Source organism: Phodopus roborovskii, unplaced genomic scaffold (assembly GCF_943737965.1).
Source record: "Phodopus roborovskii unplaced genomic scaffold, PHOROB, whole genome shotgun sequence".
Taxonomy (NCBI): domain Eukaryota; kingdom Metazoa; phylum Chordata; class Mammalia; order Rodentia; family Cricetidae; genus Phodopus; species Phodopus roborovskii.
The window spans coordinates 29,207,617-29,234,678 of record NW_026126407.1 but is presented as its reverse complement, the minus strand read 5'-3'; the positions used below and the strand labels follow the sequence as shown (position 1 = coordinate 29,234,678).

The 27,062-nt window shown below is 50.5% G+C and overlaps 2 protein-coding genes across 2 annotated transcripts in view; one reads left to right on the top strand and one right to left on the bottom strand.

Annotated features, from left to right (window-relative positions):
• Canx (calnexin) overlaps positions 1–27,062 on the bottom strand; it is a 1,018,992-nt gene that overhangs the window by 271,329 nt on the left and 720,601 nt on the right. The gene's annotated exons all lie outside the window — the stretch shown is intronic.
• The window catches only part of Adamts2 (ADAM metallopeptidase with thrombospondin type 1 motif 2), a 193,194-nt gene continuing 177,169 nt past the window's right edge, over positions 11,038–27,062 (top strand). Inside the window, exons 1-2 of the mRNA XM_051180771.1 lie at positions 11,038–11,431; positions 12,376–12,773. Of these exons, the coding sequence (XP_051036728.1) occupies positions 11,053–11,431; positions 12,376–12,773 (777 nt within the window). The 5' untranslated portion in view covers positions 11,038–11,052. The remainder of the gene's footprint in view (positions 11,432–12,375; positions 12,774–27,062) is intronic.

Genomic DNA, 27,062 nt, shown 5'->3' with positions numbered 1-27,062 from the left:
GCCAGACGAAGAAATGAAATAGTTCCGAAAACAGCTGGAAAATTATGCAACCGTGAGGAGACTGGGCCCGTGTACATTCTGTACTGCAGGGTTGCACAACATACCGAGTTTGTTATAAGTGAGGCTGGAAGCTTTTTTTTTTTTTTCTCTTGAGGACAACAGCTTGCATGGTGGAATAGGCCTCCTGCAGAAGGCATTTTCTCCAGGAACCTTAACTTCCCCTGCTGGTGGAGAACGGGAAGAGTGGCTGTTGGTGGGGGCTAGCTGACCAGAGAGGGGCAATACCAGGGGTCAGTGGGGAACTGATCCAAGGCCTAGCAAACAAATCTGAGACCTGGGGTCCATGAGACCCCCCTCAAGGGGTGTGTGTGAAATTTTAGGGGTTGATAAGAAAAGAAAAGAAGAGAAACCTTGTCTTAAAGAGCTGGAGCCTGGGATTCAGTCTGGGCCAAAACTTAGGCCTAGAAAGGTTAAGGTTGGGGATTCAGGCTAAACTGTGGGGCCCAGGAGACTGGAGTCACTTGAGGTTGATGTTGAAGCCCTGGTGAGGCCAGCCCTCGGGGCTGAGGAAGATCAAAGGTCTGGGTTCCATTTGGGTGTAGACTGAGGTCAAGGGTCCTGCTAGGTAAGGTCTGGAATTCAGTAGGCATCAATCCCAAGGCCCAAGAGGCCAAATTATGATGTCATGCAAGACCAAAACTCAGGGTCTGTCTTGTTTAGACCTAGGCTGAAGGCTGGGGTGCAGTGAAGTTAAGGTTCAGGGCCCACCGAGGTCAGGGAGAGGGTGAAAGTCTGAGGTCCAGCCAGGCCCAAGCTGAGATCCAGTGAGGCTGAGGGTCATACCACAGCAGGCTCAAACTGTTGTTTTCCAAGATCAAGGTCACAGTTCAACCTGAGCCAAGGTTAAGCTTCAGGTCCTGGTGTGGCTGAGTCCTGTGAGTACGAGGTCACGTAGGAGTGAGAGCTGGCCTGTAGGAAGGCCACCTGCTGCTCTGAACAGGTACCAGGAAGTCCCCAAAGGCTCTGATGGAGCTCCTCACCTCTGTTGTCTCTAGAGATCAAGGTCGCCCCTGGACAATGGCGGCCTGCCTCAGAACCCCAGGCTCCACAGTACTCACACAAAGCTACTGTCCCACCCTCAATGAGGACTCAGGAAAGCAAGGCCTGTAGTTCCTGTAGTTGCCTGGCCCTGGGACTTTGCCCTCCCTCAAACTCACAGCTCATTGTGTCATGGACTAAAGGAAAACAATGAGATTTATAAACAGACTTAAAATCTCCACTGCTGGGGCTGAGGAGGCTCAGCCAGTGATTGTCATACAAGCAGAAGAACCTGAGTTCAATTCCCAGCACTAACATAAGAAGCCACGAGTGGTGGCAATTATTTATAATCTCAGGGTTGGGGAGGCAGAGACAGGAGCATCTCTGGCTCTTGCTGGCCTACCATTCTACAAAATTAGCAAGCTCTCTGTTTAGTGAGAGATCCTATCTCAAAAACTGTGATGCAGAGATGGAGGAAGACCCTTGAAGTCAACCTATGAGGGCCACACATGTGCACATACATGCATATGCACACACGTACACACACACACACACACACACACACACACAAAGACAATATTACGGCTATAGTCAGATGTCTTATATAATAAGGGGCAAGGCATGGGCTAAGGGGAGCAGAACAGGCTGGAGTGGGAGAGAGGCAGGAGCAAAGTGGCCCACAGCCCACAGCCCAGACGGGGAAGAAAGCACTGGGGAAGGAGTCCATCCCTGGCACAAGGCTTTACCCTTAGGGCAGGAGCCTGGGCTTCTTAGTGGTAGAAAATGTGATCCTGGGCTCAGGGGGAGGGGGAGGTGTCTCTGCTGCTGCACTGAGCAGGCCAGTGGCCCCCATCCTCAATATCCACAGCCTCCATCCATAGCTGTCAGTAACAGGGCAGGTGAGGACACAGCAGAAACGGGTTGGCCACTGTCTGAAGCCTGAGACAGCTTGCAGCGTGGACCCCGCCGAGGGTTGCTAAGGAGTCTGGAGGCTGAGATGAGAACTGGAGGCTGCCCCGCTGCCTGGCCCTTCAGAGAGGAGATGGGAAATCGCCATGGGGGAACAGCGGCTGCCTGAAAGTCATTCGATTTCCTCTTTCTCATTTTCAGAAATGCAATTAGGGAGGCCGGAGCACCACGTGGGCTCTGCAATGCATGGCTGCCTAGCTGGGGCTGTGGGGCGTTCTCGGGCTTCAGGTCAGTAGGCATCTGAAGGCATCATGTGTATGCATCATCGGACAGGTGTGGCACGGTCTGTGTGCACCTGTGTAAACGCACGTTCACACCAAAACCTTACTTCTGGTCACCTGGGTAGGTTGCCTGCCAAGGGCTTCTAATGGTCTTTCTGTTCGATACACCTTGAATGGCAGTTATCCTGGAGAACCCCAAATCCCCTGCCCCCTGTCCTACCCCTTTCCTTCCTTCCCAGACACCCCTGCTTTTATGCTTGTGTTTGGAAGACCCTGGAGACAGTCCCCTTCCTGTCAAACTGAACTCAGGGACTGTATTTCCTTACAGGCATTTTAGAACTTTATGACAACCTTATGTTGCAATGGAGGTCTTCATGTGGCATAGTCCAGGTGCAGAGGTCACAGAGGGGGTCAGGCCCCAGCCCTGTCCACCCCCTGCTGGGAAACCGAAGTGAGCTGAAGTGGCCAGTAGCAGGGACAACATAGGGTGACCATACCCTCTTTTCCCTTTCCCTCCCCTCCCCTCTCCTCCTTTCCCCTGCCCTTCCTTTCCTACTTCCTGCAGAGCCATACTTTTTCATTGAAAGATCTTAATTAAAAAAAATCCAAGCACATAATTCAAGTTCAAAAACAAACCCAGTGGGCCCCCAGTGGGGAGCCCCAATTCATCAGTTAGCATCACTGCAGTTTAAGCAATTGAATCGACTCTACTCCTACCTCAGACTTCCCAAAGGCAGCTCCAGTTCTCCGAGAGAAGGGTCTGGGCACCATCATGCCATGGAGAGCACAGAGATGATGAAGTCAGTGCCCTTGGGGCTCAGCACCCCCAGGCTTTGTCTTCATCTGCCAGTGACTATGTTAGGTTCTACCTTGGGGGATGTCATGAGGATGATGGCAGGGTGGGGAATGTCATTTGCCCAAGAGTGTTGCTGAGCTGTCCCCTACTACTCTGTGGACTCTACCTATTCCAGGGAAGAGGAAACAGGAGGTCAGAACCCTTGGACCGGAACAGATGAGAGTGCTTGTGAGGCAGGGGCATTCATCTTTCTTTTTGAAAAAGGCACTGGGAAACCCCCAGCCAGTATCCCAGTGAGGGTACCTTCTTCCCAAAGCATTTTAAGATGAACCCAATCTCACCTTATTCCCTGGCTTCAAACAAAGTGCTATGCTAGAGACTGGCAAAGCCATACCTTACCCTGCTGTGCCTCTGGTTCTTTAGCTCCCTCCATCCCTAACTTCATCATACTCCACACTTCTTTACTATACTCTTGCTTCTTCGGGAACATGGAAAGCTCTTTTCTGCCACCGGGCCTTTGCATGCTCTAGTCTTTCTGCTTAAGATGTTCCTTGCTTAGGTAGCCCATTCCGGAACCCTCTCTGCCATCAGCCATCAGCCCACACTCCTCTCCTTCTTCCTCTTTGTGCCATGCAGTCTTAATCATTACTTTAAAAACAATTCACACAGAATGTATCTTAGTTTATTGACTCATTCCACAAATATTTACTGGGCATGTACTTTGTGCCTGGCTGTTTGGTTAATTGCTCTCAGGCTTGTGTAGTGCTAAAATTTGCCCTGACGTTCCTTTCATCAAAGGATTTCCAGGCAGTGAGGGGCAGTAAAAAGCCATGGTCAACACACCCTAAAAATCATTAAAGGTGCAGACAGACACTGACCAGGGATGTCTTCACGTAGGATTTCTTTATCATGCTGCAAATGTAATACATATTCAGTAGACACCATGATTTGAGCTTTGAATTTGGATCTTTTCCTAGGCTGGCAAGATGCAGGTCCTATCTTCTCACGATGCTGGAGATCAACTATGGGTCTCTCTCTCTCTCTCTCTCTCTCTCTCTCTCTCTCTGGGTCTCAGGCTGGCTCCCAGTTCACAGTTTACTACAGATCTGAGGCTGGCCTTGAACTTTTGAATTTTCTGCTTCCACTCTGAGTGCTGAGACTGTAGACAGGCAACATGTGCTACTACATCCTGTTTCTGTGGTTCCAGGGATCAAATCTGGACTTCATGTAAGACAAGCAAGCACTCTGCCAACTGAACTATAACCTTACCCTGAGCCATGGGACTTCATTTCAATTTACAAAGTCTTCAGATGAGTCATTGTAAGCCCAGGGGCATCTGCAAGGGCCCCATTTTCAGTACAGTCCCTCTCAGTGCACACAGCCGCATGATTGTGCACCTGTTCTACTGTGGATCAGCTCTGAGCCCTTCACATGTGTTACCTCATTCAATTGTCAAAACACAGTGTGGTGTACAGGAAATCATTACACTCGCATAGTTAAAGGAACGCCCCTAGGGGAGGTCAAGTAAGTGTTCCAGGGGCTGTGACACAGCTGGAACAGCCTGCCTCTGTGCATCGGGACCCCTTCAGGAGCTGGGATCACCTATGCTGGTGAGCAGAGAAGGAACCCTCTCTGCTGTAACCTCAGGAAGTAAGACCCATGATGCCCTAGGTCAGCAAAACTCCAGTGGGGAAGAGAGACATGGAAGCAGCCTCTTTCAAAGGGGCCTTCACAGGAAGCAGTCTGACTTGGGAGTGGTTCTCACCTGTCCTCTGTTGGAAATGGATGAGTGTCTGACCCCAGTGCTACTGTGGGGATGGATCTGCACCAGATGAGTCACTGTGGGGTATTATCCTGGTGCCACCACATCTGAGTACAGGAAAAGAAAGTGCAGTGGCTCAGTCTCACTCAACAGGGAAGACTGCATGTGTGTGTGTGTGTGTGTATGTGTGTGTGTGTGTGTGTGTGTGTGTGTGTAGGTCTGGGATGCTGAAGTGTGGGGGGAGGGTACAGGGTGTAGCAAGAGGGTGGGGGCAGATTGCTGAGCTAATTAGAGGGCAGAGGCAGCAAGGACAGCTTTGATGTGGGGGTAAAGGATGGGGAGGGCCTGGCTGAGGGTGTGTCTGTGTGGCAAGTAGAAAGGGGGCTTGGAGGGTTGGAGATGGGGCCATTCTGGGTGATGAGTTGAGTAGGTGGGACTCTGAAATGCTCTGATAGGAATGTCTAGGGGAGTTGCATTTACAGGCTGGAACAGTCCTGCCTGGGGCCACAGACAAACAGAGCCTGCCACCCCCAGGGAAAGGGCAAGATTGCCTAAGAAGGGGAAAATCCCAGGGATCAGACCTGAGACTTAGGGGACAATGTGAAAAAAATGTATTATCTTCCCCCACCCCCACTCACCCGCCCCCACCACAGCTGTCTGGACCCACATTTGCAAAGACAACAGGGCGCAGGAGTGACAAAGCCAAGGTGTCCAGTCCAGAGAGATGGCTCGGTGGGTGAAGTGCTTGCCATGCAAGCAAGAGGACCCGAGTGGCAGTCACGGCACCAGGGGCACTGCCATGTGTGAGCCAGAGCTGGGGAGGCGGTGGCAAGAGGGTGCTTGGGACTTGCTGGCCAGCTCTGGGCTCAGTGAGAGACCCTGCCTCAAAAAAGTAAGTGGGAAAGTGATTGAAGAAGATACTCAACATCAGTCTCTGATCTCCACAAGCATGTACACACACACACATACAAACACATGTATATACCACAAACATATTCGTGTAACATGCTTATACACACACAGAGAGGGAGAGAGCGAGAGCGAGTGAGCAAGAGAGAGAGCTATAGCCTTTTCCTTATTCAGAGGAGGAGGAACACTATTTTCCCAGGAGCAAAGATGGCCAGCTGATCTGTGACAACCCACTTCAAATGTCCTGGAGACTTTATGGGGTCCTGGGACTTTTGCTGAGGAAGCCATGCCTGAAGCTTTGGAGAAGAGGACAGTCTATGTTCAGGAAGGATCTTCCTGTGAGCCTTGGACCAGGGACCGAGGGAAGGACTCTGAATCATCCATCACCCAGAGAAGAAGCAGGGATGGGGTGGTCCTCAGGAGCCCTCAGTGGCTTCAGCAATGACCAGTGATTCTTGACTTTACATCTAGCTTTCTTGCCACCAGGGGTCTGGTCCTAAAGCTTCATCCTCAGGACTGTGGTCAGCCCTACAGGGAGACTACAGCTCCTTTAAAACTCATCGTTTTGATATCAGGAACAGTGCACAATTGGGTTTGACTAGGGTAAGGGACTTGATCCAGAAGAAGCAAAGCCCCAAGGACAAAGATGGGGGTGTGTGTCTTATTAAGGCCTGGGCCATGAGCTGAGTGCCACAGATTGTAAGAAATGATGAGGTGACCAGAAGGGCTTAGAAAAAAGTTTCTGTACACAAAACCTCACAGTGGGGCAGAACCCTTTACATTTTGTATATTAGTTGATGAATTCTACACGATCTACAACTGATAGTGTAGGATATAAACACAAAGTCACTTTGGAAAATATCTTGGCCAAGGAGGGGTTGCCTGGGTCTGCATGGCATTCTTATTTGGGAAGAAAGGCAAATGAGGCACAGGTGGTGTGTCATGGGCTCCCAATGTCCACTCTGTACCTGGCTTCTCCCAGGAGGGCCCACCCCTGCCTGCCAGCAACTGGTTGACCCAGCCTGAATCTTTTGGTGATCTAGCTTTCCAGGAGGGTGATGAGATACCTGGGTCATGGCTATTTTCCTAGCCATCCAGGACAAGGGTGATTCCCAAGTGGCAGTGCCCTGTATATGATGGCTGAGCTCTGGAGCAGCCGGCCCTACAGGCTTCTTGCAGGGAACATACTATATTTCCCCGGGATGCTTATGGGCTGGGTTATTTGTAGTTGGAAGCATTTGTAAGGGCCCAGAAGCCTTTCAGGAAGAGAGTGCTATATCCAATAGCACCATCTTCCACCTCTGGCCCCTATGAAAGTCCAGACACAGATGAGCTTAGAGGTACAGACTCTGTCCCAAGTGAGCCTAGATGTCACTGCCTGCCATACACAGGTGTCCTTTTTAAAGTTCTTCCCTGCTCTCTTCCTCTAGGTTGAGCATATGTGGAAATGCAGTCTCAAGTAAGTGCTGGACTGCATCCTTCCTTGGGTCCTTACTGCTTATGTTGAGGCTTGTTAACTGAGCCTCATGCATCCATGCAACTAGATCCCCATGCATCCATATTTCAGGTTCTTTCAGTTCCAGGCAGCACTGATCCCAGTGATCAAGGGACACCTTTGTGTGGAGAATAACAAAAAGAAAACGCTGTGTAAACACCGCCACCAACGTTCATTCCCTTGCCTGACACAGCTCCCTGTCAGGGTGTGCACGTGGGGGTAGCTTGGGAGGCAGCAATAATGACACTCCCAGAAGGCCATCAGCCACCACTTTCTGTTCAATCAGCGTTCCCTTGACATATTGCTTACCAAAGCCACTCCTGGCCAGAACTCTACCAGTGCATCTGACGGGGCCACCACACCTGCTGTTTGCCAACAAAATGCTGTTGGATGGAGCTGCTGTCTCCAGAGGCTCCACGACAAGGTCACTAACTCCTCTCACTTGAGATGCTCTGTGAATGGGTCCCAGTGGGACCGGAAGAGTCTGGGTCTGTTCCCACAACTCCTGGAACTTGCTGTTTGGGAAGGAGGGTTGTGAAACACCACTGCCCCCGTCCACTTGGAAAACCCTGGCAATGAAGGTGACCTTGAAAGAAGAGCAGAATGCCTTCTGGGGAGCTGCTTTCTGTCAGGCATCTGTGCACAGGGATGGCTCTCAGACAGCTCCTGTGTCTAAAGATGTTTGTTCTGGCATCTGTGATCAGGAATCCAGGGCAGAGCAGAGAGATGTGACCCTTCTCTGCTGAATAACCTGAATACCTTGAGGGCTGGGGACAGTCCCCCCCTTTCTTTTCTTCTAAAAATATTTTTATTACATTTTTGCCTACATGTGTGCCTGTGCATCATGTGCATGCAATGCCCATAAAGGCCAGAAGAGGGATCCTCTGGAACTGGAGTTGCAGATGTTTGTAAGCAATCATGTGGATGCTGGGAATCAAACTGTGATACTTTGGAAGAGCTGCAAGCTCTATTAAGTAAGGAGCCATCTCTCTATCACCCATATCCTCCTTTTTTAATGTTCTTCAAGGTCAATGGCCAGGAAGGGTCTTTATCTTTTTCTGCACTTTCGAATTGCTTGGATTTTAAAGGGTTGGGTATGGAGGATTGGATCTCAGTCTGAGTTATCCTTTCCCATTTCCTCCCCACACCAGGATGTTCTAGATTACCATGCTACTTCACTGCCTTCAGGAACCAGGTTGTTTACAGCCATAAGCAATGAGCACGTAGGGTACAGGACATGGAGGGGTTGGAGACTGAGACAAATGGAAGAGGGAAGCTGAAAGTCAACTCTTCCAAGCTCAAATGAAAACACAGCCATTCAGTGGCTGAGTCTGCTCTACTGGCTTTTAGTTTTTGGCTTTGGTATTGAGACTGAATGAATAAACAGACCCAAGGGACTAGAAGCATTGGGGATTGTTTCCTTTATCATATCATTTAGAAAATTAATTAAATTACTTAGTTATAGACAGGGTCTCTAGCCCAGGCTGATCTCAAATGTGCAGCATTTGATCTTCCTGACTCAACCTTTGAAGTGCTGGGGATGGTAGACCAGGACTCTACTAACTCAGCTGTGCATGTGTATACACACACAGACACAAAGACAGACACAGACACACAGACAGACCGACAGATGGGCAGACACACACACACACACACACACACACACACACACACACAGAGGGAGAGAGAGAGAGAGAAGGTAAGCAGCCAGCTGGGCAATGTCAATACCTTCATTCTCCACCAAAGGGTTTAAATTTGAAGTCTGCATGCCTGATTTACACATAGCATATTGTAGGGTTTCCTTGTGGGGACTACAGATAGGCTGGACTGCTGAGGGATCCCCTTTGCCCCTGATTAGGACACTCCATCTCAACACTTGCTTCTCAGCTGCTACTGCCACCCCTTTAGGTAGTAGCAGCTAGGATTTGGCAAATCTCCCAACTTTTCATTTTATTTATTTGGGGGGAACAGTGATATTCTATTTGTGGTGAAATGTCAAGACATTGGCTTCTCTATCATGACGATGATTTAAGATATCCTTTAATTTTTACAGTAAGATACAAAGTACCACATAAGGAAATAGAAGTAGAAAGGGGTAGATGGGTAGAAAAAAATAAAACTGATAGTGACCATACACATGGTCGGGAAATGAGGGGGAGGGGATGAGACTCCTGAAGTAGGTGAAGCTACTTCATGAGTTTCCTTTAGCTTGCCTGGAGAATCACAGGAAAATGCAGTCTCCATCAAGGCAGCTAGCCTAGACCAACCCCAGCCTGCCTGGGCCCCCTCATCTTCCAGATTCCATCCAGGCTGCTTCTCACTCAGTCTTCCAGGGTACCCCACTGTAGAATCATCCTCTTTTCCACACCAGGGGTCCAGCTCCAACTCTGGGACAAGCTGGGTCATCAGAGATCACAAGAATCATGCTATCTGGGTACATGTGTGGGGAGGGGCCCTTCAGCAAATTGAAAGCCCATTTACTAATTGTGGCTAAGCAGGAATATGGGCTCAAATGGAGCCACACTTCCCAGTTCTTCCAGTAGAGTTAGAAATAGAATTCTAAACATTAAAATGGCACAATTTCATATTTTTTCTTTTGAGATTTGTCTGTTTTAAGAGATCTCACTCTGTAGACCAGGCTGACCTAGAAGTCATGGCAATCCTCCTGTCTCAGCCTTCCTAGTTCTGGAAGTACACACAAACTGCTAAGCCCAATATTATCATTTTTCAGCATTGACAACAACAAGAATCTACTACATATGAAGGCTAGTCCAGCTTCAGGTGTCCCCAGGACACCAAGAATCTTCTGGGTAGATGGATTGTCACGCTGGAGTTCCCGGTGCCCTCATACACATGTCCCAGGAATGACGACAAAACAAGGAAGGAAGTCATGGTATATATCGGTAACTGCCCCCGCCCCCCCAGGACTGGGCTCTCCTTTTCATCTCTGGATCTTCTGCCCAAGGCTCTGTCACCCAGACCTGGGGCAGGGTGAATGGAAGATCGAAGGGACAAGTGTCCACTCTGGGAGAGCAAAGTAAAAACTGTACATAACATTGCACAGATGCTCCAATAGAAGAGAGTTTGAGGCCGATACTCAAACCTGGGGGAGTCACTGTGTCCAGGGCCAGGCTTGGCAGGAAATGGGAGGACCAGAGCCCTGCTGGAGAATATGGATTCCTGTTGGCATCTGGAACTTACAGTGAATTGGCAGGGGTGTTTGCCTCTGCCCTTGCATGCTCACTTGGAAAGGCAGAAGAGTGTCCAGGACTGTTTTTGGTGTGGACCAGGACTGACCGTGGCAGGAGGCCCACTGAGGCAGGGACTAAGCTGTGTTCTGAGAGATGATCCAAGTCTGGCAGAAAAAGGATATGCCAGAAGTGGCAATGGAGTGAGTAGAGGACCCCAGAGGCTGATGGACTGAAGGAAGGACAGAGAGGCCTTGGGGCTGAGGGAAGTTGATCTTTGAAGTAGCCTGGGGAGTGCTCTCTGGGGTAGGTACCTACCCGCCTCTGGGGCCTCCCTCTAGACCTGGGACCAGGCTCAGTGTCCTCCCAGGCCCTCTTTCCACTTCTGTGTTTCATTCAGCTACAAAGCACGGAAAGCGGGTGAGGCGGTCCTTGAGCCCCAAGGCAGCATGCTGGGTGGGACCCGTACTCCAGAGGGCTCTCCGGGTGGGATGCCACTCCTTCGAGGTGACACGGGACGCGCAGTGGGCTTCTCCTGGCCGGCCTCCAGCCATCGCCTCGGTGTGTCTCTGCCTCGATGCGAGCAGGGAAGCAAGGAGGGGAGCGGGTGGCTGCCGCGCCAAGAAGCGCCGGGTCACGGCAGGCTGAGGCGCCCGCCGTCCCCGCCCTCCCCCATGCTCGCCTTCGCCTCCTCCTCCCGCCTCCCTCGCCCGCTAGCTAGCTGGCTCCTTCGCTCTCCCCGCCTTCCCTCCACGCTCCCCGCCCTCTTCTGCGCCTCGCCTCCTCCGCCCCGCGCCCTGCGGTGCTGCAGCTGCGGGCGGCTCCAGCTGCCCCCAGATGTGGGCTGGGCGGCGCGCGGGGAACTTTCGCGCCGGCTGCGAGTGCGGGGCACCGACTGCGGTCGGGCTGCCATGGATCCGCCGGCGGGAGCCGCTCACCGCCTGCTCTGCCCCGCTCTGCTGCTGCTGCTGCTGCCGCCGCCGCCGCTCCTGCTGCTGCCGCTGCCACCCGCGAGCGCCCGGCTGGCCGCTGCCGCTGCTACCGAGACCCCAGGTAGGTGCCAACCGCGCCCCCACGCCCCACTCCCCTCTGGCCACCCGACCCCGTCCCGCACGACCCGTCGCCCCCACCTCCAGCATCGTCCGAGGCGACTTGGGCAAACTCTGTGCGCTGCGCCCGGGGCCAAGTTGGCCAACTTCGGGGCCCGGGCGGTCGCGCAGGGGGCGCACCCCTGGTGCCTTGGGATGCAGGGAGCCTCGGAGCGCTCGCCGCTTCTGGGATGTAGAGTGTGGAGCTGGGGGACCGGGAAAAGCCCGCGGCTTAGCGCGCAGAACCAGCACCAGCGGGTCCGGGGGATCCAGGGCGAGGCGGTGCCCGGGGACGCTCGGGAGGAGCCGGTGCAGAGCGCGCCGCCTGCGGACCCTGAGAATTGCTTGGGGGTGCCCCGGAGGGGTTCCCTGAAATCGGTGGGACCCTGCTCCGCCCCTTCTGGGACTTAGGCTCTTGGGGAAAAGGGACGACAGTGGGCTGACCGGGAGCTGGACCGAGGACAGGCCGCCCGTGCGAGGGCGAGCCGAGTCTTGGTTGCTCCAGAGGCCAATGGTGAGGATACTTGGGCAGCGGGAACCTCTGAAGGGTCGAGGTGCATGAACAGGGAGTCAACATGGAATGATTCCTGAGGAGCCCCTTGTCCTACCAAGGACGGTATAATTACGGAGCGAGGGCACTCTGTTGGGGTCGCCCTTTAGGGTAACTGCGAGGTGCTCGTGGAGCCTCAACTGGGAACCCGACTGTGGCAGCTCTTTAGCTGGCATGGTCCTCTAAGGGAGACGACCTGCAAGCGACGTGGTTCCGGGGAGGTGGTCCTGTTAACGCCCCTTCCTGGAGGCTTCCTGGTGGAATGTCCCTTCTCTTCAACTGAGGCAAGGGCTGGGGGAGCCAGGTTCGGTGGCCAGGCTCGGAGGTCTCCGCCAGTCTAACGCCCCTTTCCGTTGCAGGCGGGCCCCCGGGGCACGGAGCCGAGCGCATCCTGGCGGTGCCGGTGCGCACTGACGCCCAGGGCCGCTTGGTGTCCCACGTGGTGTCTTCGGAGACAGCCGGGGCGGGGGTACGAGCCCGCAGAGCCGCCCCGGTCCAGACCTCGGGCTTGCCTGGAGGCTACGACGTGCAGTACCCTGGAGGTCGCCTTTTCTACAACCTCACGGTCTTCGGCCGAGACCTGCACCTGCGGCTGCGGCCCAACGCTCGCCTCGTGGCTCCGGGGGCCACCGTGGAGTGGCAGGGTGAGACGGGTGATACCCGGGTGGAGCCGCTGCTTGGGACCTGTCTCTACGTTGGAGATGTGGCCGGCTTAGCTAAATCCTCCTCAGTGGCGCTCAGTAACTGTGATGGGCTGGTGAGTACTCACTACTAGGGCTCCCTTCTGTTCTGGCCCTTGCCTGGGCTATGGAAACACACTACTAGGAAGTCCCCTGAGAGGGCGACATAGCACGAGTTGAGGACTGTCTTCTCCTCCCCAATGTTTAGGAAGGCACTCGCCTTGCTGCAGGGGTTGGCGGGAAGGCAAGATATTTTGATTGGTCCGAGAAGAGGGGGCGCGATTTATATGAACCCCACCTCCAACCCCAATGCCAATCTGCTCCTGTCTGCTCCGATTCTTGCATATAAGCATAAGTTGTGTGTGTGTGTGTGTGTGTGTGTACGCACACGTGGGTTTTGGAATGTATGCATGTTTCTTTCTGGGTACCTGTGTATGTACCTGCCCGTGTGAACATGTGAAGGTGCGTTGTCTCTCAAGTATGGTGGTATCTGTGGGCTTCACAAATGTGTGTCAGAGTGACTTTTGAGCACGTGTGTTGCTGAGCTTGTGGTGGGCATGGATGCTGACAGTTTCCTTGCTTCTGTGTGTATATGACAGCCTGGGGAGCAGGTGGTGATGTGGAAATGCCCAGCTAGCCCTCTCTCCCTTGGCTGACCAGGAACCAGTGATTTTTATGCTGTGGCTTCCTGTTGAAGTATTGTTGGCTATTTGAAGTCAGCTTTCTCCCTCTAATTTGAGCCACGGGGAGCATGTGGTAACGAAGGTCCTAGTGCCCGTGCACTGTTTGACTTTTTTTGGGGGGGGCAGCACCTGATGGGCAGATAATGGTCCCTTTTGGGACAACCAGTGTGGCTAGAGGCCCAGGATCATGGTTGCCACACAGGGATTGCTGGAGAATGCTTGAATTGATGCTCAGGGCAGAGGCTGACATTGATGGTGCTGTCCTGCCACCCAGGGGCCTGGCATGGCAGAACCTATGGCAATTTTCTATTTTGGGTTGAATGTGCAGTGGTCAGGCTGGCTGTGCTGGCCAGACATCTGAAGCCACCCACCATGGGTTCTGCTCTAATTGCTTCTCGGGGTACTCCGGCTCCGGGCAAGTGGCCATGCTTCCAGCCCTGCCAGCCCTGAGCAATGCCCGTCCTCAGGGAGCCCAGGTTGGCCCTGCCATCTGCAGAGCCGGCAATTACATCCTAGCTCTACAACCACTGGAGTTCTTTTTATGGACACACAGGAAACATCACTTGTTGCTTCAGAAAAATCACTGCCTTTGGTCGGATTTACTTAGAGCCTGAGCACATTGCAAATGACTCTTAAGTGTCCTTGAAGGAGTTGGGTTAATTTAGGGCATTTTTTTTTTCTATTCTCTGTAGTGTGACTAGTCGCAGCCCCATAAGCAAATCACCTTTAAGGATGCCAGTGAGTTTCCTAAACATGAAAGGAGATCATTGGTGGGGACTTGGGTCAAGGTGGTGGGGTTGTCAGGGGTCCCATCTGTGTTAATTAATATCCGCTAGAGCATTGGGTGGTGACACTGTATTATTCATCCATTCTCTCAATTCATTTGTTCAGGCAACACCTTCGACCCTGCTTATCCTTTGTGCCCTATGCCGGTATGGGTGGAAGGGCACTCAGGTGCTATTTGATGGGGTCACAGAGCTGGGGAAGTGCAACTTGGCAAGTAGGTGGAGAGATGTGATCCTGAAGGTTCCAGGGCGAAGTGACCTGGGAAGGACAAACATGCTGAGATGTCACCGGCCTGAGTGGCTTCCAGTCAGTGAACACCAAACCCTGACGCGGTGGGCCAGCATCATTGGGTTTCCTTCCTTTCTTTCTTCTCCTCTTCTTTTTTGTCTTCCTTCCTTCCTTTTCTTTCCTTTCTCCTTTCTCCTCCCCTCTCTTCCTCTTTCCTGTCTTTTTTCTGTACATGCCTGCGCTGGATTTTCTACAAAATAATTCCTTAACCCTTTAAGGTCCTCTGGGCTTCCAGGCTGGGCTCAGTCACTAAAGACCTGGGCCTTTCCACCTAGTATCTCTAGTTGTCACAGTGACTCTGCAGGAGAGGCAGCCTTGTACCTGGCTTACGTATGACACCGAGGCTATGAGGGTTTGAATGACTTGTCCTTGCCACATAGCCAGTGATGGTGGGAGCCTAGACTAGGAACTGTCTAGTTCTGGGGGTGGGGGCACAAAACTGTTGAGATGTAATAAAAGGGGCAAATTGTGCCCTGCCATGCTTCAATGGCTGTAAGTGGACACATGTATTTAATCCATCCAACAGCCCAGACCCTTCTCCATGAGGCCACACTCTTGATAACTACCTACGTACAGTAAAGCAGGTGACTCAGGCTGTGCCAGGATGGCAGCTCCCTGAAATCTTACTAAATACAGATTCTACTTCAACACACCCAGGGTGGCTCCAAGGAGTTTGCATTTATGGTAAGCTCCCTGGCCCATGCCTCACCTTTGGACCATTTGAGAAACAAGGGTCTGCAGTCCCCATTTCTCCAAGGATGGTCTGCAGGGCTGTAGCTTGAGTTGCTCTTAGCAAGTGGGGACAAATCATGCTGGGAAAGGCTGCAGAGAGAGAGAGAGAGAGAGAGATAGAGAGAGAGAGAGAGAGAGAGAGAGAGAGAGAGAGAGAATCTGCAAAGTTCTACAGTAAAGGAGTCTTGCCAGTTAGCACCCATGCATGTGTGTGCAGAAACCATGGTGTAGACAGAAAGTGCAGGTGACAGCAGGTTGAGTGGGCCCTATCGCCGCTATCCTGAAATACATATTTGCCTATCTGCTTGCCTGTTGCTAAAGACACATGGGTATACTTTTCTGCTTAAGGGAGGAAGGCAGCAGCAACTGACCATGGACATTGCTCTCCTAATCTGGTTAGTATAGCGGGACTCTAATTGAATCCACCCACTGCATCTATCAGTTGGGTCTCCATCAGTTACAAGTGACAGAGAATCCAAGTCAAGCGAGTTTAAACAGAAAGGGGAACTTATTAGCTCACATGGTGACAAATCTTCATTAGGACCTCGGCTGCCTTGTCCCTTTGCGTGCTGTGGGCTGGTTTTACTCTCAATTGGAGTCCCTCTGTTGTGAGTCAAGAGTCCCCACCAGCACTGTGCTATCTCCTTTTGTGAAAGAATCTTGGCTCGTCTCAGCTTGGATGTTCTTGATGGAGTAGGGATATGGGGTTTGCAGATTCCCAAAGAGCTGAGAGTAAAGAACACTGCTCCCTGAAACCACTTGAGGTTGTCTGGCCGGAAATGAGGACCCTGGGCCAGCCAAGAGGCAGATTCTATTGGAGTTTGGTAATGGCACAAGATGTGCCCTGTGAAGACTCATGTCAGGAGATGTGTCACACACTTATCCACAGACACACTGATAGGTCCTTTGCTGGCCGCTGGCTAGAAGCAGCTCATTATTATTTATTGGGGGTGGCGGTGGCGGGATGTTGGTGGTGATAAAATTTTTCTTTTCACATTGAATGAGGAAAAAAATAAACTCCTGGGGAAATATATATCATGTTGCTATGGAAGAATCTTCTAGTCTTTCTGGGGTTACACAGCAGGCAAGCTAATTCACACCAGTTTTGAACACTCAATAGAAACCAAGCCTGCAGATATGAAAAGTAATGATGATGAATGACAGTTTGCAATCCTACTATGCTCAAGGCTACCTGCTTAGCTTCTACAATCACAGAGTATGCAGTATGTCCCACTAACTGCCTGTCTACAGATGAACAAACCAAGCCTTCAAAAGCTGAGAGAGAGAGAGAGAGAGAGAGAGAGAGAGAGAGAGAGACTGACTCTGCTGATTGCAATTTTGAATCAAAATCTTTATCTGTCTGATTCCAGGTCATTCTTACTCCATTTATTTTTTTTTTTGTGTGTGTGTTTATATTTGCATGCTAACAAAATAATTATTAATAACAGCAATAACAACAGAACAGCATTTAAAAACATTTCTAATCTTTCTGATATTGTTTCCCAGAGACTCTGTGAATCAGCAGCATTGTCCACTGTCTGTGTGAGAGGGCCAGGGCTGAGTAACGAGTTGACAGTCTGGGGGTCTTCTCTGAGCTGGAGCACCTCATGGGTGGGTGTCGTGACTCCTCACTGGCAATTTATCACAGTGGGTACCCTAGGAGTATAGGAATGACTCTCTTCTGTCCTTTCAGGACTCCCTGGGGGACATCTGTAGCCTGATATAGGCAGGACCACTGCTAACATCTGGCTGGCTGGACTGACCTCCAGAACTTTCTAGAATAGCCTGTTTTAATTCTGGATCCTGAGGAAGGAGGTGTCCATCCTTTTCTAGGGGCTCATTACAAGTGATGTTGTCCCCAAGGACTAGGTGCCTTCAAGGCCACATGCTGGGCTCAGTCAGTTCAAATGCTAGGGTGGTGAAGCTTCTAGCACTGTGGGGACAAGGGCTGCTCCTCATTGGGTGGGTGTGTGGTGGTGGGGGGGGGTGAGCTCTTTCTTTCCACTGTCTTGGCACTGCCTGAACAGCAGTGAGCCCATAGCAGGGACCAAAGAGATACATAGTTTCTGAAATCCTCAAGTCATGGTAGAGACACCTGCTTGGCCTCTCCTGTGAATGATCTGTCTAACCTACCTAGCTTCTGCCTTCCCTAGCCTGTCACCTTACTTAAGACTTACTGAGCTTAAATGATGGAAATCCATCTTACATTGGACATAGTGGACAAGAGATACTATGAGGCTAGTTATTTGAGGGTTCTGAGGAGTGTTGGCTTGGCACGACCAGGGCCTCAAATTGTTCAATCTCTCAGCTCCTCTGCTCTTGGTGTTTATTTTAGAAGGCTCTTCCCCTCTCACCCCTCATGAGCAAGTCATCAGCAGCTCTGGGCTCAGCATTAAGTTAATCACTGTGATGTGGGACTGGCATGTGTCTCCTGCTGTGGTAGAGGGTGACCAGGAAGTCTCTATAGGACTTAGGGGCTGTCCTGTCCATAAACACAGTCTCCCTGCTCTTCTCCACACTTTTCACTGGGGCAGGAATCATAGGATTTTTCTAGAGACTTCCAAATCTCATCCTAGTCTCTTATGGCAGGCCGATGCATCACACCTGATTGCGAGATGCCCTCTTTCCCTCAGTAACCCTTTCTCTACCCGGCAGCCAGAGATACTTCAAACCCTGCCATTCCTTTGCTTCTTGTGGCTCTCGAAACAAAGCAATCCTAACACACTGGCCTGGTGGTCAAGGCCCTCCTTCCTACACTGGGCCTGAGTGAATTCTGGCCATATCTGTCACTGTGTTGCCATTCTGGGCTCTTTGTTCCTCCAGCATGGGGTACTCAGGACCTTTGCACAGGCTGTGCTCTCTCTGGGACCATCCCCACTCCTTCTCTACTTACTTGCTTTGCTCTGCAGGCTTTAGCTGAATGGCCCTTTATCCTGGGAGCTACCCTGGACACACACATGTCATGTTACACTTGATTCTTGGCAACTTGTAATATAAGTGTTCCTGGCTATGTGTACAGAGTTCAGTTCTAGACTGGGTGAGGTCATCTGGGGGCTGGGAATTGACATGTCCAGGATGTGGGATCTGGAAGCCCCAGGCAGGGAAAGGCATGGTGGCATTTTTCCCTGAGACCCTGAGCCCTCAGTGCTCCCAATTGGTGCTCTGAATGGTGGGAGCTCTGGCACTTCATTCCTGGAAAAGCATTTGTGTATTGCATAGTTTTGGATGTCTTTCTGGCCCTGCAAATCTGATTTCATACCTTCTGGTTCAAGTCAAGTCAAATAAGGAGAGGAAGTATCTCCTAGGTAGCTACGGGAAAGGTTGAGTTGATACCTTGGGGCATGGGCTCAGGGACTACTCAGCTCTTCTGCCTTCTCCCTGTTGGAGTTCTTTAAAGAGGGGCATAGTAGGACCAGCTTGGCTTTTCATGAAGGCACTGAGGTCAGTCACTGTAAGCCTGAGCCAGGAGGACTGGAGCCTCAGGCCCTCCTAAGTCATGCTCCTTGCTGGGCCCTGCCCACCACTCTGTTCAGGAGTATTCCAGTGCTAGTGGATGAAGGCCTCTGCTACTTATTCGGAAGGTGCCTCCTGCCCACAGCTGTCCCCATCCCCCATGCCCTTAGCCATTGCTGAGTGATGAGGAGTGGAAAAGGTTAGGTCTTCACTCAGGCCAGCTGCAAGTGGTACAAATGACATGATTGCCAGGGACTCATCTGTTTTGAGTCTCCCAGACATGCAAGGGCCTGGCCCAGCACTGAAGCTGACTTTGCTTTGTGGTGGCCTAGAGCAATTCACTCTGGTCTCTGAAGATCTGTATGGGTGAGGGTATGTGGAGCCCCTTCTGGGAACCTGGGTCTATGTGGAAGAACAGTGTACCCTTCCTATTCCTTAGCTTTTTCTGTGACAGGGAAACCCTGGAGGTTCCTGAGTATGCAATGTGCATGCACCTTACCATAGAGACTGTGTGTGTATGAGTGTGTGTACCTAGCCCTGGAGGCTATATGTGTGTATGTATGTATGCATGCATGCATGTATTGCATGTAGGAGTATGCACATACAGATGTGTGCTTGCATGTAAGTTTTTGTGTGGATGTGCCCATAGTTACATGTGTGCATTTAAGTGTGTGTGTGTGTGTGTGTGTGTGTGTGTGTGTGTGTGTATTTGGGTGCATGCATATATATGCATGTGTGTGTTCTTAGCAGAGACTTGCTGCTGGAGTTGGTCTTCAGGCAGGCTGGAGTAGGTCTTCAGGCAGGATGGAGGTACTGGGGAAAGGAAGGCTCCAGCCCCTTGAATTTCAGCATTCCCTTATGTCACCCCTCCTCCACTGGCAGGCGCTATGGAAAGGCCCAGGTAGGAGTCTCTCACTATGCTGCATATGTTTTATATTAAATGTCAGCTGTCCACTGATTCTGCCGTGCTGCCATTAATATGGAGAAGTTATTACTGAGCCTGGAGCTGGCTCCTCAGGCTCATCCATGAATTTCAATTACTCTGCACATTGACTTCAGGGTGGGTGAGTGGGGCGTGCACAGCTTCCCCCTTGCTGGCAAAGGAAACTCCAGCATCCAAAACCATGGGTATTGTACTGTCAAGAGGCCAGGCAGGTTTTACCTGCTCTGACCTCCATATACTGGGCATTTTGCTAGTTAACCCGAAAGTATATGGGCTTAGAGTGTAGCTACAGGCTCAGCTGTGCTCAGTGAAACTGTGCAGCCTGGCAGAGGCTGCAACACTGTGAAATTTAGTTGATCACATTGCCAAACAGGACTTCATCAGCACCCCCTCACTGGTTGTTGAAGATGGGTGCACTGTGGCATGTGGTAAGGCTCAAGGTTCAGGGGTTGTTGTTCATTCCTTTGAGTCTCACTGTGCAGTGCTATTGGGACTAGAACATACTGTTTATAACAGACAGGTCTTAAACTTGCTGCTGTGCTTCTGCCTCTCAGGTGCTGGGATTGCTGGAGTCTCCCACCACACCCAGCTGCAATGTGGTGCCTTGATCATGCTTTACCCATGAGTCCTCACAGTGCCTATTGATGCAGTCACTGTCTTTGTCATGGTGAATGAGCATTTCTCCTACCTTAAGCCTTTTGGCATGGGTCATGGGGTAGCCTGGCCTCATCCACTTCTGAGTGTCTTCTCTTGGAGAAAGTATGAGTGGCCTTATGATCCTCAATATTCACCTTGTCAATGACAGGGGTGTGTGTTCTGCTGATACTGCACCTGTCGGCATGTATCCCTTTTACCATCATAGTGTGTGACTTTCTGAAGACATTTCGAGTGGCAAGGGGTCTCACTCAACACAGAAAAGTGTTAACCCCACAGGGACCCAGACAAAGTGATGGTAATATCAGAGCTAAGTTGGTGTGTGCTAAGCAATGCTATCATTTATGGTAACCCGCTGGTTTTGTCATGACTTTGGAGGTAATATATGTGAAAAACGGGCCTTAAAAATGTGTCTTCTTACAGTTCTACAAATGTTTGATTTTGGTGTTTGATGGTGGTTGCAGTGATGATGGTTGTGGTAATGGTGATGATGGTGATGGTGATGATGTCAGTGGGAATGATAGTAATGATGGTGGTGAGATGATGATGATGGTAGTGATTGGGAAAATGGTAATGTTAGTGATAGAAATAGGGGTTGGGGATGGTGATGGTGATGATAATAATGATTGGAGCTATGGGGCTGACAGAGATGGGAGCTTATGGAGCTGTTGGAGTTATGAGGGTGATGAAAATGATGGTAACCATGGAGATGGGTCTGATAGTCAAAATAATATTTGTGGTAGTGATAGAGATTATAGTGGTGATGGGGATGGAGATGGTGGGAGTGATGATAACAATGGTAGTGATGGGGATGATGGTGGTAATGGTGATAGAGAAGAAACTAATGGTGCCAAGGCCCCGAGAGTAGACATATAGATTTCACACAGAGGACATGCAGGGCAGCAGCAGGGGCTAGACTGTTTCCACTAGAGGGACCATCTCTAGACAGCTCTATGAACAGGACATTCAAGGATTCATCTTTGAACTTGGGTACTTCGATTTTGAAAGCAGATCATAGGAAAAATAGGTGTATTGATGTCTTATGTTCAGGTCTCGGTAGTGGCCAACGTGATTGGCACAGAGCCTCTGGAGGCAGAATAAAAGTAGTTGGGAACACATGGCGTTTGTAGATAGTTGTGTACCATCTGAGGGTAAGGGCCTGTTCCAAGAATGGCATCATCGGGTGATTTTGTTGTACAAAAAATCATATGCTAAGCTGGCTAATCATATGGGGCCACTGTTGTATATGTGGTCTGTCACTGGGCAAAATAGCATTGCACGGCATATGACACATATCGTATGTGTATATATTGGTGTGTGTGCATGTGAAAGGCAGAGATTGATTCAGGCGTCTTCCTCAGTAGCTTTCTATCTTAATTTTTGAGATAGGGCCTCTCACAGAACCTGGAACTCATCACTCACTGATGTAGCTACACTGGTTGGACAGAGGGCCCCAGGGATCCACTTGTCTCCTCTTTCTCATGCTGGGCTCATAGGTGCATGCTACTTCACCTGGCCTTTTCAATGTGGATACTGGGGGTTCAAATTCAGGTCCTCATGCTTGTGTGGCAAGCACTTTACCCACTGCTCCATCTTCCCAGACTCTTTATGTAGTGTTTTTTAGTAGACCACTACACATACCAGTTAGTTATAAAGAAAACCTCAAGTTAAGCAATACCACAGGTGAGCTTCATTTTTTTTTTTTTTTTCTGGCTGTCTTGTTCTTGCAACAATACTAAGCAGTGCTCATTATTAGAGTTTCAAATATCTCAGGGTTTCAGTGCTTGGATGCCGCACTGTCCAGTACAATAGCCACAGGCCACATGAGGTTTCTGAATATTTGAAGTATCATTGGTCTGCTCTGAGAGGCATTCTGCATGTAAAATACAATACAAACGGGATTTCTAAGACTGAGCACTTCTTCTACCCCCACGAAAAGTAAAATACTTCACAGATTTTCTTTGTGTGTGTTGGGAGTGGGGGTTGGGAGTGCTGAGAGTTGAATTTAGGGCTTTGTGCGTGCCGGGCAAGTACTTTGCCATTGAGTTATGTCCCATTCCTCATAGATAGAGTTAAAGTATGGATTATCATTTCAGGTAGGGATCTTTGAATATACTAGATTAAACAAAGTCTATTCTAGAAATTAATTTTATTTGTACTTTTCCTTTTTCCTTTTGAAAATGTGGGGGCCTAGCAGAGGCAGCTCGGTCAGCAAAGGATTTGCCATGGTGAGGACCTGAGTTCGAAAGGCCAGGTGAAAAGCCAGGCTAAGAGAGAGATGCCATGCCCAGAGCCAGGAGAATCCTTGGAGCTTGCTGGATAGTCAGAGTAACTAGATTGGTGAGCTCCAGGTTCAGTGAGAGACGCTGTTTCAGAGAAAGAGGGGGTGGGGTGGGGAGCTATTGAAGATGACGCTTGGCATTGACTTCTGGCCTCTATACCATATGTGCACTGGAGTACGCGCGCGCGCGTGCGCACACACACACACACACACACACACACACACACACACACACACACACACACACACACAGCCATGAAGCCAATTGTTTGGCACCATTTAGGAAGATGTGGCTGGGTTCTTCGTCTTGGCTGGTCACATCTGTTTATTCTTTCCAGTGAATTTTAGAATTGTTTTGTCAGGTTCAACAATCCCTTGTGAATTTGATTGACATTAAATTAAACTTAAGAACTAATTAAAGGAAGAATTGACATAATCCTCGTATTTGCTGGGAACACAGTGTCTTATTCAGTTCATGTAATTCTGTCTCCATGTTGCTCAGTAAAGAATTGTGCGTTTTTGCATATAGTTCATCCAATTTTTTTTTTTAAAAAAATCAGGGTTATTTCAAGGAGTTTTGTTTTCTTTCCGCCCTTGCGAATTGAATTTTTTCCCTCGGTTGTTGCTTTTTTATGTAATTATCTTTCATCAAGCAGTTTGATGCATTAATTCTAACTGATCTCTGTGGACTCCCTCAGGTTTCTAGGTACACAGTTGTACTGCCTGGAAACAGTGATTTTACATTCTCATTTCCCTTCTGCATTGTCTTGAAACTTCAGTGATGTTAAGCAGGGGCCTGGAGCACCTTCCTTTGTGCCTGACTATTGGGAACGCCCCTGGCGGTTCTCTGCTTAATATAATGCTTGCTTGAGGATTAAGATGGATTTCATGGGAAAGCAATATCCTCTGAATTCCAGTTTTCTGGATCCCATTTTTATCAGTAAAGGAGCAGAAATTGAGATAAAATGTCTTAACACACTGTTCCCCAAGTGAGTGATGTTGCAGTTATGAGTTGGGGGTGGGCGGTTTCAGCCTGGGGGGTTCTGCCGGTTCACAGTTGTGTATACTACTAATCCAGAATTCCAACCCAGTCTCCATTTACAGCAATCAAACCCACTCACAGGAAGCCTTTGTGGGGAGTTGGGGGCTACTTTTCCAAGGCAGGTGGAGTATACGTCTCCCAGCCTTATGGCTTCTGATAGGAAACCATCATTGTCCTGACTTGGCAGCTTCCTGTACCCCCAGTGGCAAGTCTGTCCTCCTCTGTGGGGCAACACTTCTCAGCCTGCTCTAGTTCCAACTGAAAGACCCCCAGAGACCCCAAGAGTTTGGAGCCTGTCAGGGGGAAGGCCCTTGCCCCCAAGAGACGAGACCAGACCACTGGATGCAAGTGCAAGAGGTTGTTTATTGTTTACACAGGTACCTGTGGACGCTTCAGTCTTTCGGGGGACTGAGCGTGCTGAGGTTAAAACTCAGGCAGTTTATATAGGGTTGGGGTGGCAAGAAGCAGGCTTACAGAAGCAGAAGCATGGTTACAGGGATTTCATTGTGTCATCTAAATGTAGCAGTTGTAGTTAACCAAGGACAGTTGGTTATTCGGGTTGGGCACAAAGAATACAAAGAATTCAGTTATGACTATCTCAGCATACTGGACACTGTCCTGCTGACCTTGCTTTGGTCCAAGCTGCAGACCACAGATATCTGGTTGGCGTTGGATGAGAGCAGCACCTGGTTCCCTCCTGTACTTTTCTCATAACTTGACCTTGGCAAATTAGCAAGAGCAATTTAAACAGGCAATAAGCATAGTGGGGGTCTTTCACAACCTGCTTATATGTGTAGCCTCCTCCCTTCCAGGCCACAGGTACCTTTAACCTCTCACAAGCTTCCAGAACAAATTTCCCCCTTCCCCCACCACCACCAGAGACAGTTTCCTGGTGCTGGAAATCTGTGAACGGTCCTGCAGAGAACAAAATTGTTTTCCCACTGTGGGGCATGCCTGTCTGCTCACGACTGGAATGGAGTTTGGGAGGTTTTGAACAATGCCACATCTAGGCTGCACACTGCCGTTCTGAAATCTGTATTTGTTTCAAGCCACATGGGAGAGACTTACAGGAACCCATGGACCCAAGGAAAGGCTGGAAGTCTGCAGGGAACCAGAGTGGGAGCCTGGCTCCCAGTTCTCCTTAGTCTCAGGCATTTGAATAATTGTTTGTCAGTTGGAGGTACTGTCTGGGCAGGTTTCGGAGGCATGGAATTGCTAGAGAAAGCATGTCATAGGAGGCAGGATTTGAGGCTTTGAAGCCCCTCACCATCCCCAGGGCACTTTGCTTTGTGTCTGTGGTTCAAGAAGTAAGCCCACAGCTTCACGCCCTGGCCACCATACCTGGCCACTTCACCATCTTGACTCTAAACCCTCAACTGTAAGCCCCAGAAAACTTGCCTACAAGTTGTCTTGGTCATTCACTGTGTGTAATCACAGTAATATAAAATCATGGATACACTGTCCTTGAGCGACAAAGGGGAATAAGGCTAGCTGGCCTCATTGAGAGTCACAGGTGTGGATTGGGATGAAAGAAAGTGATGACCTAGAGCGGCACTCTGGTCTCTTACCTGGAGCCCTGCTAAGGGACTAAGGGAGGCATCTTCAGTGACATGGCTGTCTCCACGGCTGTGTGCGGGTGAGAAGGGCTAACAGGGAGGTGGACAGCAGGTGGGGGCAGTGACTGGCACTCGGTCCTGGGCCAGTCATACCCAGGGTTCCTGGGCATCCCTGGTACTGAGTGCCCACCCCAGAGGCTAACTGGGGGTATGGTGTAGTCCTTCCTCTCCTGCCAGGGCCCCAGCCCTCCCTATTTTGCACTCAGGAGTGGGCACCTTCCACCAGTCTGAACTTCACAGAAGTCTGGATCTCAAGGCCGTGTGGATCTGTCCCAGGCTATGCTTATGAGAGGATGCACACGTGTTTGTTCTTTATCCTGGCTCCTGACTCAGACCTCTGTAATTTCCAGAGTGATGAGGGGCGAGGTGAACATCTTTTATTATACTTTTTCTAGACCTGGTCTTAGTGCTATGGCTTTTCATGGGATAGCTTCTAAGAGTCTTGGAATCAGCAGAGAGATAAGACTCTTTTGTATGAGGATGAGATGTCTGATGGCTGACCCCCTCCACGGCTTCAGATGGGGGGGGGCTGGCTGTGACAGTGTCCAGGACAGAACTGGGGGTTGTTGCTTTTAGCTCTACTATGTGCTATGAATCCCTGCGGTGCTTACTGAGCTTCTGGGCTGTGAACATGGTGTGTGTGTGGGGGGGGGCAGGGGGCATGAATGGAAGTTTCTCTCCCCTTCCAGCATCTGGCTGGGCAACAGTAAGTGAAATACTTTTCCAGATCCTGTGAACCCTGGACACACGAGGAGAGGGAGACACCACACATTGGGTGTCAGAAGTGCTGTGAACAAAACCAGATCTTGGAAGAGCCACACACAGCCTGGGGCTGTGATAGAGGGAGGGTGGTCCCAGGCCAGCCCCAAATGCAACAGCACAAAAAGTCCTCCCTCCCTCCCTCCCTCTGCGGTGTGAGGGGAGGGGAGCTGGGTGATGCTGGGTCTGAGCTCTCATCCTTCTCCTCCCTTTCTTCCTCCCTTCTTTTGTTCTCTCCCTGGTCCCTCCCTCCCTTTTCTTTTGTTCTTCCCTCTCTCACCCTCCAACTCATTTCCCATTTCCTCCCTCCGCCCTCATCCCTCCCTGCTTTCTCTGACCCCGCCCTCCCATTCCTCCTTTCCTAGATTCCTTAGGTATCTGGATTGGGGATGGGATACCCTTTGCAGATGGGGCCCTCTGTTACAGGCTGCTCACCTCTACCCCAGTCTGTACCTACACCTTCTCATGAACACATCAGCTTCCAGGAGCCCCCATCCTCCTAGTTGGGCCCCCAGGGCTCATGCATACTGCGAGAAGTCATCTCCATGTGCTGAGAGGAAGTGGGGTTGGGAAGAGAGGAGCGACCCACCCAGAATCACAGAGCCTTCACAACTGGAGCTTGAATCAGAAGTTCGTCCTCCGTGGTGGTACACATCACCCCTGCCACCCACAGGAGCAGGGTTAATTGTTGTCCAGGTGTGGTGGCTGGTGTTTGCAACTTGACACAAATCTAGACATATCTTGAGAAAATGCCTCTAAGTCTGTGGGGGGGTGTTATCTTGGATAATGATTGATCTAGGAAGGCCTACCTCATTGGGAGCAGGGACAACCCTGAGCAGGTAGTCCTAGGGTGTTTAAGAAATCAAACTGAGTAAATCAGGCAAGTAAGCAGCCCTCCTCCATGGCTTCTGCTTTTACCTCAGATAGGGTGGTATAGCTTTGGGGCATTATCTCTCCTGTGAGAGCTGGGGATGGCAAGTCCTCAAGACTGGTGAGTCTTTTTTTGGAAGAAACACTTGGCATCTCTGCTCCGTCAAGGTCCCCAGATTCTCTCTGAGGAGTGTCTGCAAGAGCCAGAGTTAATGGTAGTCCCAGCGGGCTTTTGGCACTCCTTGGGGGTAGCTTGGGC